Source organism: Benincasa hispida, chromosome 6 (assembly GCF_009727055.1).
Source record: "Benincasa hispida cultivar B227 chromosome 6, ASM972705v1, whole genome shotgun sequence".
In the NCBI taxonomy this organism is placed as follows: domain Eukaryota; kingdom Viridiplantae; phylum Streptophyta; class Magnoliopsida; order Cucurbitales; family Cucurbitaceae; genus Benincasa; species Benincasa hispida.
In genome coordinates, this window is record NC_052354.1 from 55,992,125 (window position 1) to 56,012,161 (window position 20,037).

Sequence of the window (20,037 nt, forward strand, 5' to 3'; positions counted from 1 at the left end):
TTCTTTTCCAATTGTTCTCCAAACATAAAATTATAAATACATTCCTTTCATATCTCTCTCATTTCAACCAAGATATTTCTTTTAAAGAAAATCATTTCCCAAATTCATGTAATAGAATTTAAAATCAATTTCGTCTACTTTACATGACTATGTAATTAAAGTTTATGGCTGTCGGTTGATATTATCTAGTTAACATAATGAAATTATACGCATGAAGTTATATTAGATATATTATTTAAACATATTCATAGGCCTAAAGTTGTTAGGATATAAAATTGTCACATAAATCCAACTAAGAAAGGAGCCGTCCAATTAATACATAGGGTTGCATGGGATCTAAATAATTGAGCAGTTGTGAACTACTACTAATATTTTGATGTACTTTATAAATATCCAGGTCGCAGTTGTTCCTTTTCAACATAATGTGAATGTTTTAAAGATATTAGACAACTTGGGTACTACCACTTTAGCCAATGAATCTCTAAATTTTGTTGCTCAAAATCACGATATCAATGATACGGGATCGAACGGTTTAATGAACGTATCGATAAAAATATTGTTGACATGTATAATTATTAGTGTAGTCGTTCTTGTCTGGAGACACTTGTTTGTGCACGCTTGCTCTAAATGTTCTTTTTTCGTATAATATTTGACTAATGTTTTGATTCGATAATATTTGACACCATAAAATAATAATATATGTTTAATTTAAATTTTATGTAGGTAGCTACTATGATATAAATAGGATACAAATTTTTCATTTTCACTATAAAATAATTGAAAAGTTTCTCTATACGTGAGAGATAAAATGAACTTCTGTTTACATTTCTTTTAATTTTCTATAAATTAGTAATAGAATTCGTTACATGTAGTACAAATTAATTAAAACATAAAGTGATCACGTGATCAGGAAAGCAAAACTTTTTTTTTTTCTTTTTTGATTTTTTAATAGCAGTAAGTTTACCCCTTACAAATGAAAAATATTTTCTTTATAATATTTAGTCCAGTTTCTTAAAAGAAATTAAAATAATAAGACAAATTACAAAAACCACCTTGGTAGTTGCAATTACACCCCTCAAACTATCAATCGTAAAGATCTAGTCTCAAACTTTTACAAATGAAAATTGGATTTCAAGCTTATAATAATCGTAGAAATTAGACTCCCATATTATAAAAATTGAACCCTCAAACTTATACAATTGTTACAATTATGTAAGTTTGAGGATCAAATTCTAACATTTGTATAAGTTTAAATGCTCAATTTTTATGAACAAAAATTTGAAGATATAACTGCACCAACGAACATTAGAGTGGTTTTCACAATTTGCCCAAAACAATAATAATAATAACCTTCTACAAGCTTCCAACAAAAATTTAAAATTTAAAGGTGAAAATTGATAAATTGTCATTAGACAAGCTTTAATACATGCATTTGGGCCTCTCTTCATAACGGTTGCAAAAATAATGGGGAGCCGTATTTGTCCAAACCCTAATCTATGAAGTTGTTATCATCTAAGTAGGGGAGATCTTCCCAAGTGCAAGGTGCATCGCCCAAGCCTTTCTTACTATAGGAAAACAATGAGGATCTCTGCTTTGAAGTTTGAAAACCCGAACCGGGTCGGCTTTATAGGAAAACTGACACGACCCGGCCCATCTACACTCCTATCTGCAATCCAATTCAAGTTTACTTTTCAGCTAAATTTCTGGCTAATGCAGATTTTAGGTATGAATTGAGAGCAAGGATTTAGCCACCCTACTTAGGGAGTAAGAAAAATTACCTGATACAAAAACAATCTATGTTATATGACAATTAGATTAGCAGTCCTCAAGATATTCTGGTAGTTTTTTGCCTTTTGGTTTTTGATTGATGGTCATTGTTCAAGATAAGTGCATTCGCATCTGTGGAAACGCTCGCCTTTCCCTCGTTTTCTCTCGTCTTCTTTTTGCTGCTACAAAATTAAGCTGGAAAAAGTCAGAATAGGAGATTTGGGGATTATTAGCTCAAAACCTCATAGAATTTAGTTTCTCACCTATTAGTTACTGAACCTTCAACAGAATTCTTCTCCAACCAATGGATGCTTCCTGTGTGAGATGGAACTAGAGATCCAGAGATATGTAATATTTCCTCATCAAAACTGCAAGGTTGAATTAAGTAACTTATTACCATTGTTTTTTAAAGCTCAAGGCACCACTAAAGCGCAATAATCTTCTAGAGCATAAATGCAAGGCACAATAATAAAAAAGCGTCGATTTTTTTTTTGTAAGGCGCACTATATATATATATATATAAAAGTACTACTTAAGGAAGAGAAAGCATGGTTGAAGTAGAAATATGGGGAGGAAAAAGAAACCCTAAACACAATAAATTTTGTATTTAGGTTTAGTAAATTTGATTTCTTTTAGTTAATAAAGAAGGAAAAACCTTAATTATTACTATTTATAATTAAAAAAAAAAAACCCAAACTTTGGGGCTTCACAAAAAGGGCACGTCTTACTTTAAATATGACAAACACCTCAAAAAAAAAAAAAAGAAAGAAAGAAAAGAAAAGAAAGAAACCTTAAAACAAGGTGGGTGGGGGCGACGTGGGGATTGTCCGGGGCAGGATCAGAGAAGAGAGTGCAACAGGAGAAGAAGAAAAAAATTGTTTTGGGGGGGATCTGTTTTTTCGCGGAACCCATTTTTGGGGTCTTATTATTATTATTTTTACAATATATTTATTTTGAGTTAGATAAACGGATTTCACAAATATATAGAAATTAAGGGTGTTCAAAGAGCCCGGTGACCCGATCAACTTGTCCACTTAAATGTTACAGAATAAGCGTAATCAAAGGAAAAGAAATCTGACCTCTTCACCAAAAATCGTATCATTGTCCCAACTTTTATTACATGGTGCTTGTGAACTCTGCTGACAAACATTTCTTCTCCATGTTTCTATGTCAAAATCAATGCACAATACAACCAGGACAAGAAGAGAACATAAAAACTTCCTTCTGATTCTTATATGTCTAACAAAGGGAAAGGTATGAATTCACAAGTAAAATGCACAAAACATACTGTTCTATGCTTGAATTCGTCGCGAATATCTTCATCGGTTATTACACCAGAAGAAAAACCTAAGACAATAACATGGATTGATTCTTGCCTTAGCTTCACCACCTTTCCCTCTGAAATGATAACAAAACTATCATCAAAGCACGAAAAAGAGGCATAAAAAATTTGGCATCCTATAAGTCAATTTAATATGTCTACCATTGTATCCACAATTGAAAATTCGTTAATACTAAATTTTTCCTATATTGCCAGTACCTTATATGGTTTATGAAGACAGAGAAATACACATACGGCATTGTCTTAGATTCTGATAGATATTAGATTTAGAAATGAATCAATAAAATATTCTAATAGATGCAGAAATATAATAGGCTTTTGTATATCTATCTGAATACAATTTTCAAAATTGAATCGCTAAATTTCATTTAAAGAAATAATAGAAACTCTGAATCAAAGTAAGATTATTGTGTAACAAGTGCATAATGTTCACTTGAACGTCCGTGTATTTTATCATCAACCTGACGAATTAATTTCAAGAAATAAAGCTTTCCTATTATAACTGGTTGTTCAAAAGGATTTCTCATTCTTCCATCAAATACTCTGCTTTTTCCCGAATACTCTCAAATACCCATGCACTCGTTACTGGCTTCATATAATTCAGAAAAGACTAGTTTTTCAGAAACCTCTTGTTCATATCTCTCATCAAAAAGTACTATTCAATAATGTCTATCTAGCAATTAACAAACTTAATTCTAGATGTGTTGTTTTCCAACAATGGAGAGACCAAATCATAAATGAAACTCCTAAACATACAATGAGAATCAATGAGAATCATAGAAAACCAACCTAAAAGCATGTTTGGTTTTGGAGAGAAAAGTAATAGCTTTGCCTTTATGGTCACGCCAAAATAGGGATGCACTCCAGATAGAATCTTCGCATTTTTATCAATAATGTTGGCCTCATAAGCCAATAGCACGCCTTCAAACTTTTCATCAAATCTACACGAGAAACACAATACAAAAATGTAGTTAATGATCGAAGTTCACAGGTATCTACCCCATCAATGAACTTGAATACTGATTAAATGGGAACAAAAGAAGCAGTGATGACAATCACTAGAAGTTTAAACTTTGTGCCTTTGAGTTCAAAGAGAATGAAAAACATCTGATTAAATGGAAGCACAAGAAGCAGTGATGACAATCACTAAAAGTTTAAACTTCGCGCCTTTGAGTTCAAAGAGAATGAAAAAAATCCACTTGATAACAATGGGGAAAGAAACTGTAATCATCTAATTCTAATTCTAAGCCTCAAAGACGTTTGGCTTTTTGTTTGTTCGTCAGAAGGACACTAGTGCTATGATTGAGGAGTTTCTTCTCAATCTGCCTCGTGGGAGAATGGGAGTTTTTTTGTGGTTAGCTGGGGCAGGTGCGATCGTGAGTTTTGTGGGGTTGAACGCAATGGTAGGATTTTTAGAGGGGTGGATAAGGACCTCAGTGAGGTTTGGTCCTTTGTCCACTTTCATGTTTCTTAGTGGGCTTCGGTTTTGAAGACCTTTTGTAACTATTCTATAGGAGTTATTATGCATTGTTGGAGCCCATTTCTGTAGGGGGTGGTGTTTTGTGGGTTGGATTTTTTTGTATGCCCGTGTATTCTTTCACTTTTTTCAATGAAAGCAATTGATTTTATCATAATTAAAAAAGAAAAAAAAGAAAAAAAGAAAAAGAAAAGAAAAAAGCTAAAATTGAAGCTAAATTCATGGTAAAGTGTGGCTAAATTCAAGTTTGTACTAGTCTAACTCTGCCATTAACAGATAGTACACGCAATTAAGATGTTCAACAAAATAATTCAAACATAACAAGACTATCAATAACTGGAGAAAGTTGTGATTGCAAAAGACTAGACATTAGAATTGTTGGAAGCCTAGAGAAATTCGACTTACTTTAGCAGCATAGTGCCAAGCTCTCGAAGCACGGCTTGTGAAACCTTCTTACTTTTAGATGGGTGAACGTAAACAACCAAATTAGCATCCGAAACCTTGAGCCCCTCCATTGAAATGGCAACTGAAACAAGGAGGAGACAAATTGGCAGCGGCCGGAGAAGAAAGAGAGCTTGAAGAAGGTAAAAACAATAAACGTTAATTAACACGTGCATGGCAGATGTTGGCTAGCATTTAAAGAGATGCATAATCAAACCTAAAACCAAACACATTCATAAGTAAAATATATATATATATACTTTGCGTGAAAGCAAACTAATCAAGTTCTTGAAAATTCAAAGAACCGATGCTTTGAAGTAGAGAAAAACTAATACACATATTCATAAGCCAAAGAGCTATTTACTTTGTATGAAAACATCAAGCTCCAAACAAACTAAACAGTAATACAATCAAATTATTTTAAGACAACTCCATGGAGACCAAATAGCACACGCATAAAAGCAAAATTGAGAAGACCAAACATTACAAACTAAACCACAAACAATCAAATTATCTAAGTTTGCCCTTATTCCCCTCCTTTGTTTAGAACCTTCAACAACTTAACTTTGCATTCAATATCCTCAACACACCTTCAACAAGTAAATTTGACCTCGTTATCCTCAATACACCTTCAACAACCAAGTTTGCCATCAATCCAAATTTAAAGTAAATATACCCATTCCCCTCCTTTGTTTACAACTTTAAGAAACCAAAAGTTTAACAAATTTCAAGTAAATAAATCCAAATGCTAAAGAACAAAAAAAAAAAAAAAAAAACAAGAGTTGAAACCTTAAAACAAGGTGGGAGGCGGCGGCGTGGGTGTTGTCAGCAGCGGGGTCGGAGAAGAGGAGATGGGGCGTGGGGGGGGGGTTTCTGTTTTGTCGAACTGGTTTTTGGAGTTTTACTTATTTATTTTGAGTTTTTTTTTTTTAAAAAAACTATATTTATGTCGAGTTAGATAAACGGATTTCGAAAATATAAAGACGACGTCTTTTAAACATACATGGGCCTTCTCTGTCAGATAACGTTGGGCTGTTAATGAGGATATGGGCTTTACTATATTAAACAATTGGGCTTTGGTCGAAAATGTACAATGGCCCAATTTCGAGCCCAATAATGCATATGGGGAATTTGTAATAAATAGCTCCGACCCAGATGCTGACAACACCCACGCCGCCGCTTCCGCCGCCTCCCACCTTGTTTTAAGGTTTCAACTCGTTTTTTTGTTTTTTTTGGTCTTTAGCATTTGGATTTATTTAGTTGAAATTTGTTAAACTTTTGGTTTCTAAAAGTTGTAAACAAAGGAGGGGAGTGGGTTAAGAAGAACAAATATTTCTAATGGCATAGAAAATCGGTATCAGATAAATATCTAGATACACATACGTGTATCTGATTTTTTTAATTTTTTTAATTTTTAGATATACGTATTTATTTCTGTAAGAGATACGTTGATTTTTTTTTTCAAATTTAAGCCCAACCTACAACCCATTTTATTTAAATGCATGTTTTGAAATGATTTTAAAATCATTAAAATCACTTTTTTTCTTTTTTAAAATCACTCAAAAACACAATTTTAATTACTCAAAATTAATTTAGTTTTCAATTTTACACTTTTAAATACAATTTTCTTATCACAAAACTAGTTTCGAAGGATTAAACATGTTTCACGATGATTTGAAAATGACAACAAAAGTGATTTTAACTAAATCACTTACAAACATAAAAGTTCATTTAAATCGAGCAATCCAAAATAAAATAAATTAAAAATGATAAAAAGTTAAAAAGTTAAAAGAAAAAACTGTAATTAAATCTTCATTCTTCTCTTCTCTTCTCCCTCCCTTGTATCTTAATCTTTTAGAAATCGATGCTTCTTAAGGAATGAGTATATTTACTCTAAATTTGGATTGACGGCTGAGCGAGGGAGCGTCAGACTCTAACGATGAGCGAGCGGCGGACACCGATGATGAAGGTGACTGGCAACTGTGGAACTACCTGAGATTGAGAAGAGTTGTAAGAGGAGAGAATTTAGAGAGAGAGAAAGTGGGGTTGGGGGTATTGGTATAAATAATCAATCAATTAAGTCACTTTTGAAATAAATAGAAAATAATAGACATTGTTGTAAGATGGGCCTATAATGTAGGAGAGCGAAGAATTTTTCATTCCATGTATACTCCAAAGTATATACTAATATTCATACTCTCCCATATTTAACTTTTTCCAATTTAGTTATGGCTATGCTTGCTACTTTTGTTATCAATATTGTCAAGAGAGTTCGTTAGTTGCTCTGTTTAATTAATTATTTCTTTTTACACAATTTTGCCTACATATAGGACATTGTCTTTGATCACAATATTATGAATAATACAACATAAGTCATTTGTGATTATTATCTTTTAGTTCATCCTATCTTGTTACTTTAAAATGGTACCAAAGTGTTTAGTCCAACGATCACACGTGGGTGATTTTTCCCCCTACTTTCGCTATGGATTTCCTCTTAGAAGAATGATCTTTAGTAAACAAGATGCAATCTTCGACTATTCCCAAAGTCATCGATTTGAGAAGTAAAACGACTACTGTTAAATTTGATGAAATAAATTTCTTGGTATGGAAATTACTTCTTACAACTCTTCATGGATACAAATTGAAAAATTTTATAGATGAAGAAACAGAGAAACCTTCAAAATTTCTGTAACTCTTGTCTTAATTCTTGTTAGGAATGACTAGTGGCCCAAGGCCCATAGTAAAAGTAAAAGGGAATTGGAGTAACTTGTCTCACATCAGAAGTTTTGACAATGGGAATTGAGTATAAATATAAATGAGTGTAAAGGAAGCTCCAAATTGTGAATGTGGTGGAAGATAGCACCTTTCCCCATGTGTGCGCACCGCTGTCCGGTTGATTGGACGGGCATGTTTGGGTAACCGCGCTTGCGCGAAAAAAGATCTAATTTGGAACTAAATTTATTTCTCCTAGCGATCCATTAACTATTATTTTTCTAGCTATCTATTTTTCAGTTCGTTGGCCATTTATTCTTCCAGTTAGCTGTTGTGTTTTTCTTCTATATATATAGAAGAGCTTTTCCAATTGAAAATACAGAAAGTTATATACTCTCTTCTCTGCTATCTTCTTCCTTCTAACATTGTTCTGAGCATTCTCTTCTTGATGATTCAATTCTTAGTTCCAAAAAGTGCACGCTTGAATTAGGGAGTTGTGTTAATCTTTGAGAGCAACCGACATATATGATTTAGCGCCATGGTCGTGCAAAAAATTGTTTTCAAGGTAGTGGGTTTATCGTGACATAACAACGACGTTCGACATTTTGGTTCCTACAATTTGAAAGCAAACTTCTCTTCTCCAAATGTCGATACAAAATAGTAAGGTCCTCCCAGATCTGTCTAAACTAGAACCACTTGATGGAGAAAATTATCATAGTTGGTTCTAGAAGTTGTTGATATTCTTCGAACAGTTGAAGGTTGACTACATTTTCCCCACAGAAAGCGTTGCCAAGACGGTTTTTGCTGGAAAGACGATTCCTGATATTGCTACCATTCTAGAATCGTTTTGTTGCTACTGATTCTGCCCAACTAAAACAGTATTTCGATGTTGATCCCGACAAATTCAAAAAGGACAACAAGACTGTTTGTGGCCATCTGCTTAATCATATGACATACTTATTATTCGATCTTTCGTGGTCAAAAAATCAGCAAAGGTAATATGGGACTCCCTGGAGTCTAGATATGATGGAGATGATGCATATCGTAAAAAGTATGTTATTGAAAAATAACTGCAATTTCAGATGAAAGATGAGAAACCACTTATGGATTAGGTTCATGATTATGAAAATTTGGTTGTGAATGTATTATCCGAAGGTATGAAGATGTGCGGAATTCTCCAAGAAAATATACTACTTGGAAAGTTTCCCCCATCTTAGAGTGAATACCGAAGTCACTTAAAATACAAGAAGAAGGATCTTATCGTGCAGGAATTAATCAGTCACATGTGCACAGATGAAGCCAACCGACAAAAAGTTAAACTAATTTCTGAAAATTTAAATTTAGTTAATGCTAACCTTGTTGAGTCTTCTGTTATTAACAAAGACAGGATAAAAAATAATAGCAAGCAATTAGTTAAGAACCATTCCTCACAAAAGAAGGGACATCACAAGACTTCTAGGAGAAAAATTGAAAAGAAAAGGCTGATCTATTATGTCTGTGGAAAATAAGAGCATAAATCCTATCAATGCAATCAGAGGAAAGGAAGACTGAACCAATGACTTACTCCACAGGCCATTATTCACCAGTGTCTCGAGACACTTATATTCAAATCGAGAACTCTTTCATAGTCACCAGAATACTACTGATAGAGAATGTGTACTCATGAGTAACTCTGCCATAGAAGGAGTACTTGGAAAAAGGAAGGTTCATTTAAAACTCACATATGGTAAAACTTTATTCGTAAGTGACGTGTTGTATGTACCTTCCTTACGTAGGAACTTGGTGTCTGAAAATTTGTAGAATCGGGCTGCGCTTAAAATTATACTAGAAGCTGACAATGTTATCCTTACAAAAAATAAGACTTGGTTGGTAAGGGGTATCTAGTTGATGGTCTTTTTGTCTTAAACACTGTTACCGTTGCAAATGTGATGAATGCAAGTGCTTCTAATTATGCTTACATAGTTGAGTCCCTGATATGTGGCATGTAAATTAGGTCATGTGAATATTGCATTGATTAAAAAACATAAATAATTAAGATTAGTGAATTTGAAACACATGAAACTAGTAACCGTTCTTATGTATATAAATAAAATTTATCAAGAAACCTTTAAACCTGCTACCTCTAGAAGTACATAATTGCTTTAATTGATCCATTCTGATTTGATTGATTTCAAAAACACAAGAAGTATGTTTTTGAAATATAAGACGAAAGTAGAAAATCAATTAGACAAGAAGATTAAAAGGCTAAGGTCAAATAGTGGTGGTGAATATAATGACAATTCTCTTAAAGAATTTTGTGAATTAAATAGGATTATTCATGAATTCACTGCCCCTTATTCACCAAAACAAAATGGTATAGCATAACGTAAAAATAGAACACTTAAGGAAATGATGAATGCTATGCTTCTAAAATTTAGGTTATTTGACAATTAGAAATGCTCACGGGGTGGAGCGGGGATGGGGAAACCCCACGGGAAAGGCTTCCCCGTCTCCATCCCCGCAAAATTCTCTGTGGGGATTGGGGTGGTCGTGCAAGGATTCCCCGTGTGGAATTGAAGGGGATCGGGTTCCTCGCGGGAAAAAAAATTTCGCTTATTTTTTATGTAATTTATTTATTTTTAATAAATTGTAAATCTATTCTCAACCAAATAAAATATTATATATTAAATGATTTATTTACAATACATTTTTTATTCAAATAAAATACTATAGCATTTTATTATAAAATTAATAATATTTTATATAATTAAATTATTTAATTCCACAATTTGTAAAAGGTAAATTTTAAATATTACAATATTATAATCTAGCCTTCAATTTATTTATTACAAGTTTAAATATTACAACATTCTTGATCTTAAAAATAAGAAAGTCTTAAATATTAACACACTCTAAAAATGTATCAAACTATGAAAAGATTATGAAAATTAGAAAATAACTATATTATTCTACTATGATTTTTGTAATGTAAATAAGATATATACATATATATTATAAACTCATATTTTGTTCTGTGAGTTTTATTATTATTATTATCATTATTATTATATGTGTATATATATATGTATGTATGTATTTATGTCTATATTATACTCATCAAGGCGGGGCAAGGACGGGGATGGAGTCGGGGACGAGGAATGTATTCCCCGTCCTCGTCACCATTTAGCCAACGGGGAGAAAATTCTCCCCGCTTCCTCCCTCATTCCCTGTCCAATAAGAGATTCTCCACCTCGTTCGAGGTCGGTCACCATGGGACTCCGACCCCACGGAGAGAAGGGACATCTCTATTGACAATATGTGGGGGGAGGCTGCCATTTCTGCTTATTTCATTTTTAACAGGGTTCCTCACAAAAAACTAGATAAAACGCCATACGAATTATGGAGAGGATATGTACATAATCTCAACTAACTAAGAGTGTGGGGGTGCTTGACTAAGGTAGTGTATCCTGAATTTCAAGAAATCTACGGTAGGATCTAAAACCTTTGACTGAGTTTTTATTGGTTATGCTTAGAATAGTGTTGCATATAGATTCATGTGTTTGAATGATAAATCAATATGTCATTATACAGATGTTGAATTTTTTGAGCATATATTTCCAATGATCAAGGTTGATAATATAACTGTCAAAACTACTATAGTGATAAAGTATCTGTATGTTACATTCTTCTTCTGATAGTATTCATGAAATTGAACCTAGGAAAAGTTATGATAATATGCATGAAATTGAACTTAGAAGTAAAAGACAAATAATTGAGAAGAATTTTGGTCCTGGTTTCTTAACTATCTTTTCAGTTGAAAGGTCAGATGATATAGATAATCAATTTGCATGTATGGAAAGAAGCTTTTAAGAGTGAATTGAATTCTCTAACTGTAGATTAGTTTGGGACCTGGTAGATCTCCCTAAAAGAAGTAAACCAATTAGATGTAAATGGACTTTCAAAAAGAAACTTAGACCTAATGGCTCAATTGAAAGATAAAAGGCTAGACTAATAGTTACAAGATATACTAAAAAGTAAGGTATTGAGTACTTTAATACGTATCCTCCTGTGACTAAGATAACTACAACTAGAGCCTTGATTGCCTTCACTGCCATTTATGGTCTGCAAATACACCAAAATGGATGTAAAAACAATCTTTTTTAATGGTGATCTAGAAAAAGAAATTTATATTATAAATTAAAAACAGTCTTTCTTAATGGTCTGCAAATCCATCAAAGTGAATTCCTCTGATACATGTGTATATTCAAAATTGTTTGGAATTGAGTGTGTGATTATATGTTTGTATGTTGATGATATGCTTAATTTTGGAACAAACATAGTAGTGATCAGTAATACCATATTATTATTATCGTCACATTTTGAAATGAAATATCTAGGAGAAGTTGACGTAATACTTGGTGTTAAAATAAGGAAAACAAAAAATGGATTTTCTTTATGCCAATCACACTACATTAGAAAGCTGTTAAAGAAATTTTATATTTTTTATGACGCCCCTGTAAGAACACCTTATGATGCTAGTATAAGTCTTAAGAAAAATAAGGGAAATTGAAGATTATAAGCTCAAACATTCAACATTCAAGAACTATTTCACTTTTTTTTTTAACTTTTATCGTCTGTTATTGTAACTACTTGTATCAGAAAAATAGTATAAGTACTCATCATTTACAAATTTCGCGGCATACAATTACAATAGCATCAAGAAAAACTTGAAATCTGTAAAAGAAAGAATCTGTGACTTAGCTCTCAATAAAGATCTATCTCCTTCCCGTGGATGTAGGCAACATTATGCCGAACCACGTATATCGTTGTGTAGCACTTCTCTTCTTCCCTTTGTCTACAAGATTGCATGCATTTATTCTTCAATCGTTTACTCGAGCAGTTGCACAAATCAAACAGAGAAATTAGGGTAAGAAGAAGTTCTGCAGAAATCGAAAAGAGAGAACGAGAGAGCAAGAGAGAGAGGAAAATAATTCTGAAACATCACCCATCAGATTAATTTTTTCTTTCACTTCCATCAGGCAAAAATTAATGGAGCAAACCATGTGGAGCACATCAGCTGTAAGCTCGTAGACAATCGGTAGCCAAGTATTCTACCAAATCAAATTTTTTTGGGGCAAAATAATTGGACTCACGAATTGGATCAGCAAGAAGAACCACACATATTATTCATCATTTGGGCTTATTTCAAACATACAACAAGAAGCAGACCCAACAGAAATAGTGTTTCTCAATCTGAATATGCAAAGATCGCAGGAAGTGTCATGTTCTTGATGAACTACACTAGATCTGATTCTACATATGTTGTGAGCAGATTGAGTAGGTGTACACATAGTCCCGATAAAAATCATTGGATTGTTCTTTGTTGTTTATTAAGATATCTTAAAGGTACAATAGATTATTATTTTCACTTTAATAAATTCTCTACCGAATTAAAACGGTATTGTGATGTCAATTGGGCAATAGATAAAAATGAAGTAAGCTCCACTAGCGGATATGTGGTCTTATTAAGCAGAGGAGCTATTTCTTGGAAGTCTGCAAAACAGGCTTGCATAACTAGGTCCACCATGGATCTGGGTTTATTGCTCTAGAGTTAGATGAACAAGAGGCCGAGTGGCTTAAAAGCTTGTTGGGAGATGTACAATTGTGGGGGCATTAGTACCAGTCTCTTTGCACTGTGACTCACATGCTGCCATTGGAATTACCAAGAACAGTGATGGCAAAAGAAAGCACATATGCCATAGGCATGGAGCAGTGAAACAGTTGTTAAAAGGAAGAATTATCTCCTTGGAATATGTGAGGTTTGAGAGGAATTTGGTAAATCCTCTAACCAAAGGTTTAACTGTTAGGATTGGTGTCATAAATCTCTCTTATATTCTCGTAGTTTGTAAACATTGTACAAATAAATTGTTATTAATAAATAATTGTTATTTTATAAGAATTTACTCAATCCAATAAACTAAGATATTAGGTTATTTTATGTAATTTATGTAGGATCTAAAGGCAACACTAGAAGGGGGTGAATAGAGTTGACTACCAATTTTTAAAAAATAATTTTATCTTCAAACAATGCTCAATAAAGTTAACCTACTAATTTAATTAAAGAAAATTTATGCAAGACAAAATTTAAATCATGCAAGCTATGATAACTTCAAATTTAAAGACAATTTAATCAAGGATAAATTTAAATAACACACTAAAAATTAAATCATGCAATTAGGAAAGATTAAAAAATAACTAAGACAAGAAGCAAAAAATTGAAAACCAGAAATAAAAGAGAGAGGAAGAGAAAACACCGGGAATTATAGTGGTTCAAAAAATTGCCTACTCCACTCTCCAAGACTCCTTCTTGGGTATTTTATTAAGTTATCCTCTTGCAGGTGAGGACCAAACCGACACACGACCCTCTTTTTCCTAGGCTAAAGAGAAACCCAAGATTCTTTTTACTGGTTCAGGATCAAACCAATTTCTTTTTCTCACAACCCAAGGTGTACCCACACCTTAATATAATTCCCAAAAATTAAAAGAAAACCTCACAATATTACCTCTTGAAGGCGAAATACACAAGTTGAGCACTCAGAAAAAAAACTCACAAAAATAACTCTAGGCCAATTTAGGAGCAAGGAGGACAAGAATTTGAGAGTAGAGAGAATTGAGAGCTTAAGACTTGATAGCTTTTGGTGTGTCCATGAAGAGTAAAATCAAGTCGAAATTATAGGCGAGGGGGATAAATTTTGGCCATTGGATATGATTGCAAATGAATGGTGGAGATTGAATAAAAATAGAAAAGGAAAGGATTTATAATTAAGAGAGGAATTGAAAAATTGGAATTATTGAGATTTGGAGAATAAAAAAGGATTTGAAGGATGAAAATTTAGGAAGGAAATCAAATTTGAAAAGGCTGAAAAATCTTAAACCGCGCCACGTGTCGCCATACTATTGATCCGCGTGTCAATTAAATATCAGCTGCCACTTGTCATTATCTTATTCGTCCATGGTCGCCACGTCACTGCCACATCATGTGCCACGACATCACCACGTCAACAAAAAGTGATCGGTTGGAGCACCACGTCGGTAATATTGACCGTTGGAGCGCCACAACAGCTACCACATCATCAATATTGACCATTTGTGTGCCACGTTAGCAGGGTGCCACGTGTCATTGTCACGTTGGATTTCCTCTCCATTCTTCTTTTTCTTATAACTTTCTCGTTTGAACTCCGATTTGAGCGATTCAAATTGTGTTTGAATCATCTTTCCGAGCTCTACAAGATAGTGACTCTGAAACACTGAAAATAATAGTACAAAAAATATGAGTTTGTTATTATCAAAATACTTGGTTTGATTGAAGTCCTAAAGCTAACAATTTAAACATATATGTAGAGACATACAGGTGAATCATGTTTAAATGATAACCTAAATGGTTTGTTGTAGATGGATAAGGTTGGGTACCTTATCTCGATGATACTACGAATATGGTCCGCATTGTAGATGTTACAAGTGTTGTAAAGTGATATAAATGATATGATCCTGATCATTCATATGAAAATATGTGAGCGGGGGTATCTTATACAAAAAGTTTGTATTAGACCTAACCACGAAATACTAGTCTCATTATATAACACTGTTAATAGTATAGACTTACATTTCACCAGGATGACCATAGGTGACATGACCTAAATCCTGATTGAGTTGTGAACTCTTGCCTATGAATGCGGTCATTTGATTTATATGGGTGAGAGTGGCCAGATCGCCAACTCAATATTTTTACCATTTTGGAGATTCGTCTGATTAGGGAGCTGGGAACACAGCTACACAAGACAGAATTTACTTTTTCCCTGATGTCGGGTGTTAGCGGGCAGAAATGCACGTTATTACATTGCTAAGTTATAAAATAATAAGGGTTTGCGTTGATGAAATATGTTAGATTGCGTCCAAAAAGCATTAAGTTTATAACATTGCGGTCGCATGCGTTCATCGTATAGAAACAGTTGAGTTTTGTATTTTTATGCAGAATATGCGTTAACGCAGGACGGAAAGAGCGATTACAAGAAATCAATGGACGAGCACAACATTACCGCAAGGCTTTACGGTGATTTGTGTTCGCAAACATTTGCTCAAGAAGGATTGCTGCATAGAGCCGACGAAACTTGGTGGGCGCATTTAAGTGAAAGGCATAATTAATCACGATGGGACAGAAAGCTGATGACGGTCGAATCCGAATTAAGTTGACAGCCGCTAACGATAACAAGTACACTCAATTTTTCGGTGACAAATATTCGACGCATTAGCCAGAGAATTAAAGTCATCCCATCTGTGCAATCATAAGAAAGAAATCGCTTTTCACCCCAGAAGCTCTATAAATACCGAAGGCAACCTTCAGAAAAGGAGTTCAGAGAGTTAGAAAATTTTTCCTTAGATAGTTTAACTTTGTTTTTAGATTTTCTTTTGTTTCAAGGCGGAAGCGAGAGAAAGAGGTTGTGCCGACAGATCATTCTGGTAAGCTTGGGAGAGCGCCGGAAGCTTCAAGATCAAAGAGAGGGCCAGCTTCTGCGAAAGCAGGAATATCTTTTGAACCGAATAGAGATTGCTAGTGTAAAAGCCTTGGTCAGCAAGGGATTACTACCAGGCTCTCTACTTTTACCTTCCATTGTTATTTTGTATTCAAACTCATTTATAGAAATGGAATTTACTTCTCTATATCTGTTCACTCTCTGTTATTTACGCATGAGTAGTTAAATCTGCTGAATGGGTTGAGAAGCACTTAGCTAGCACAACTGGAGTTCTTCATTCTGTGCAATTATCTTGTATTATATATGCTTCATTCGTCCATTAGAGATACTCGGGAGGGTAGTCTAAGGACAGGATCTAGGCTTGGAAAAGTCAGGTTAGAATCTAGGCTTGGGAGAGTCAGATTAGAACGTATAATCAAGAGATGGGAGCTTAGGAATAAGCACTGTTTGCTATTAACGCATCGCATGCATCCTAGAAATAAGATATGATTGTGTGCGGTCACTTTACCTTTGTGCATCTTGCATCATCACATAGGAAAAGAGTAGAGACTTAGGAATAAGCTCTATGGACACTTCTGTATTCAACACATGCATCCTAAACTTAGGAGCACCGCATTTGCATTAGAAAATGACTTGTTGTGCATGGTTGTAGCATGATCGCATAGTTTGATTCATTCCAAGGTAACGCTAGCTAAAGACCTTCTCAACCCGTTCATCCGCATACTCAGTGCATCTATCACACAATCAACCTTTCCTCAAATCCGCCGCATTTGTTTATTTTTCATTACCGCAATCAACAAACCAACAAATATTTGAGTTACCAGTTACCCCAAAGTCTTCTGAGAAATTACCACCGCATATTTTTTTCCAAGTTCCTGAGTTTGACCCTAGACTTACCAAGAAACTCAGTGGGGTTTGCACTTGGATTGCACTGAGAAAACTTGATTGTTCAACATAATTCCATCACCGCATTTTCTCCATAATTTCACATCATAAAATAACGCATCATCGGGGTAAGTAGATAAATTGCTCTCTTAAGAGTTGATTCCGGGGCTTGAACAATGTGGTCACACCCTCTCTTGCCCTGTGAGGGATTTGGTCATAATTGGACTATGAATTATTGTTCATTAGAGGGATCAGTAGTACTTAAGGAGTTAGATGTAACTACAAGGGCAAAATGGCAATTCTGGCCCAGTTGTACTTACGAGCAATTTGTGAAGGCTATCACACTGTTGACTAGTTATATTCAACGGACACAGAAATATATTTGTATTGCGAAGAGTGCAACTGTCAGTCTTCAGTGGAGTGTCTGACAGTTAATGAATGTTAAATAATTAATTAAACTCTTTTAATTAAATTAAAGGAGTGTAATTAATTATTCAAGTACTATTAGAGCTTCAAACTATAGCTTAATGAGGACCTCTTTGTAGCCCAACAGGGATTTAATGAGAATCAATTTTGGATTAATTTGAATTGTTCAAATTAATTGAGGGAATTAATTATATGTGATATAATTAATTTAATTTAATTATATATGATATAAATACTATAATATATTTGATACATTATAATTAGGGGTATTCAAAAAACCCGATAACTCGAAAAAACGATCAAACCAACCTAACTTGTGCGGTTTGGGTTGGGTTATCAAAATTTTATGGGTTAGGTTGGGTTATGTTTAAATAAATGAAAATTTTATGGGTTTGGTTGGTTTATGGGTTCACCTAATATAACCCAAACCAACCCGAATTTATTATTAACTTTAATTTTTTTTAATTATTTATAACATAATTTTTTATACATATATTGATTTTAAATTTATTTAATTCCAACATTTTTTTTAATAATTTATTCTTCAACAACTCTTAAAAGTAGTTTCTTTGCATTTTAAAAAGAAAATTTTCACTATATAAATTAAAATTGAGTTATTAATCTTAATTCAATATATGAAAATAATTAAATTAGATTTTTACATACGTACGTTTTGCTTCTTTTTAGAACAAAATTTTAAATAAATGACTCAATTATCGAACCAACCCAACCCAAATATTTCATGGTTGGGTTATGTTGGGTTCAATTTTTAATAAAGGTTATTTAGATTGAAAAAATTTACAACCCGAACAATTGGGTTGGGTCTAAAAAGTCTTTCAACCAACTCATGAATACTCCTAATTATAATATAAAGTTATTTGAGAGGAAATAAATATTTGAATGTGATTCAAATATTAATTATATGAATTGAATTTAATATAAACAAGATTTATATTAAATGTCATTAATGGGAGAATTAAAACTATAAATTATATTGTATATGATACAATATTAAACCATAGGTTATATGTTATATATGATATAACATATGGTTATATATATATTAATATATATATATATATAGTTTATATTAAATTAGAATTAATTTATTTTTTATTTTAATTTTAATTTTGAAATAAAGGGAGGGAAATAACTTCCCTCTCTTTAATTCTCTCAACTCTCACGTAGTGAGTGGAAGAGTGGTTCTCTTGTGAGAGTTTCTTCTTCTTCATAGAGCTCTCTATGTTTGATGGGATATAGAAAAATCTTTACAAAAAATTTTCTCCCAAATCTCTCCTCTCTTCTCTTTTTTTCCCTCTCCAAAAATCACAGAGCCCACTAAACTCCTGTGATTCTCATACCAGAGAATATAGAGGTAATATTCGTGGTGGTGGCCATTTGGAAATCGGTTTTGAACAAGGAATCATGTGAAGAAAAAAGTTCTTCAAAGGTAAGGGTTTCTTGAAACCCTAATTTCCTTTTTTTATTTTTAAGTTGTGACATGCTGTAAATTTCCTTTTTCTGCATAATTTTGTGACTGTAATTTGCATTCCATGTAAAACTATACTTGGGACCGAACCTCATGTTTCCGCTCCCTTCACAGGTTCATTCATTAATAAGGAGAATAATTCAAGAATCCTCGATGAGCATAGGGCTCAAACCCTCGCAATTTCCATAGCCCTTTATTTGAGTGGTTTTGGTATGGACTTGATAGATAATTGTGAAAGCTTTCATAGCTCAGTTTTTTAGTGGGTTATCTCTTACGGACTTGATGAAACAATAACGTGATTGTGAAGGTGCGACTGCTTTTCTATAGTTTCAAAGTCTTTTTCTAGTGCTCTTACGTCGACCCGAAGTTTATGTGCATGGTCTAAATAGCACACTTTATATTGCATAATCAAGAAAATTTAAGGAGTGGAGCGTGTTATAGGGGTCTCAATGGCAGCTATTGAAAGTTCCAGAGGTAATTCACTCTCTCTAACAAAGTTGTTGTCCTACTTCACTGTGCATCAATTTGTAAGATAGTGTTGTTTAAGTTTATCCTCCTATCTTTCCTAAAGAACATTGTTTTATATTTCTTTTCAATTTTAAACTAATTTTCTATAACAGTCATTTGTAGGGGATTTTTGGGAATGGCTAATGGCCCGAAAGACCCATGGCAAAAGTAAAAGGGATTTGGAATAACTTGTCCTGCTTTGAAGTTTTGATAATGAGATGTACATATAAATATAAAGGAGCGTAAAGAAGCTTCTAAATTCTAAATATGGTGGAAGATAGAGCCTTTTCCCACATGTGCTGCCGCCGTTGTCTAAATTTTGAGTAATCACGCTCGAGCAAAAAAGGATCTAATTTTTACTACCTTTTCTTTTGAAAAGTGTTATCGTCTTATAAATTAATTAAAACGTTTGCATTGGAATTAAATTTATTTCTCCTAGCCATTTTTTGTTTTAGATCTGTTGGCTATTAATTTTCTAGTC

The 20,037-nt window shown here is 33.4% G+C and overlaps 1 protein-coding gene across 3 annotated transcripts; it reads right to left on the bottom strand.

Annotated features, from left to right (window-relative positions):
* Positions 1-1,261: 1,261 nt before the first annotated feature.
* On the bottom strand, positions 1,262-5,954 carry LOC120079556. Of its 3 annotated transcripts, none has more exons than XM_039033781.1 (8): positions 5,817-5,954; positions 4,992-5,160; positions 3,899-4,050; positions 3,056-3,165; positions 2,847-2,932; positions 2,031-2,135; positions 1,779-1,946; positions 1,262-1,666 (listed from the first exon to the last, which is right to left on the bottom strand). In XM_039033781.1, the coding sequence occupies exons 2-7, from the start codon at positions 5,099-5,101 to the stop codon at positions 1,826-1,828; spliced, it is 684 nt and encodes a 227-aa protein (XP_038889709.1). In that variant the 5' UTR covers positions 5,102-5,160; positions 5,817-5,954; the 3' UTR covers positions 1,262-1,666; positions 1,779-1,825. The 3 variants fall into 3 exon arrangements, with proteins under 3 accessions (XP_038889709.1, XP_038889707.1, XP_038889708.1); XM_039033779.1 differs by having other exon boundaries at positions 1,779-1,949; XM_039033780.1 differs by having other exon boundaries at positions 1,779-1,949; positions 4,992-5,112; positions 5,817-5,953.
* Between the last annotated feature and the right edge of the window lie 14,083 nt (positions 5,955-20,037).

Coding starts and splice junctions, on each gene's coding strand:
- LOC120079556 (XM_039033779.1), bottom strand. CDS start 5,101: ATGGAGGGGCTCAAGGTTTCGGATGCTAATTTGGTTGTTTACGTTCAC. Junction 4,051..4,991: donor CTTGGCACTATGCTGCTAAA/GTAAGTCGAATT, acceptor TTTCTCGTGTAG/ATTTGATGAAAAGTTTGAAG. Junction 2,933..3,055: donor ACGAATTCAAGCATAGAACA/GTATGTTTTGTG, acceptor ATTTTGACATAG/AAACATGGAGAAGAAATGTT.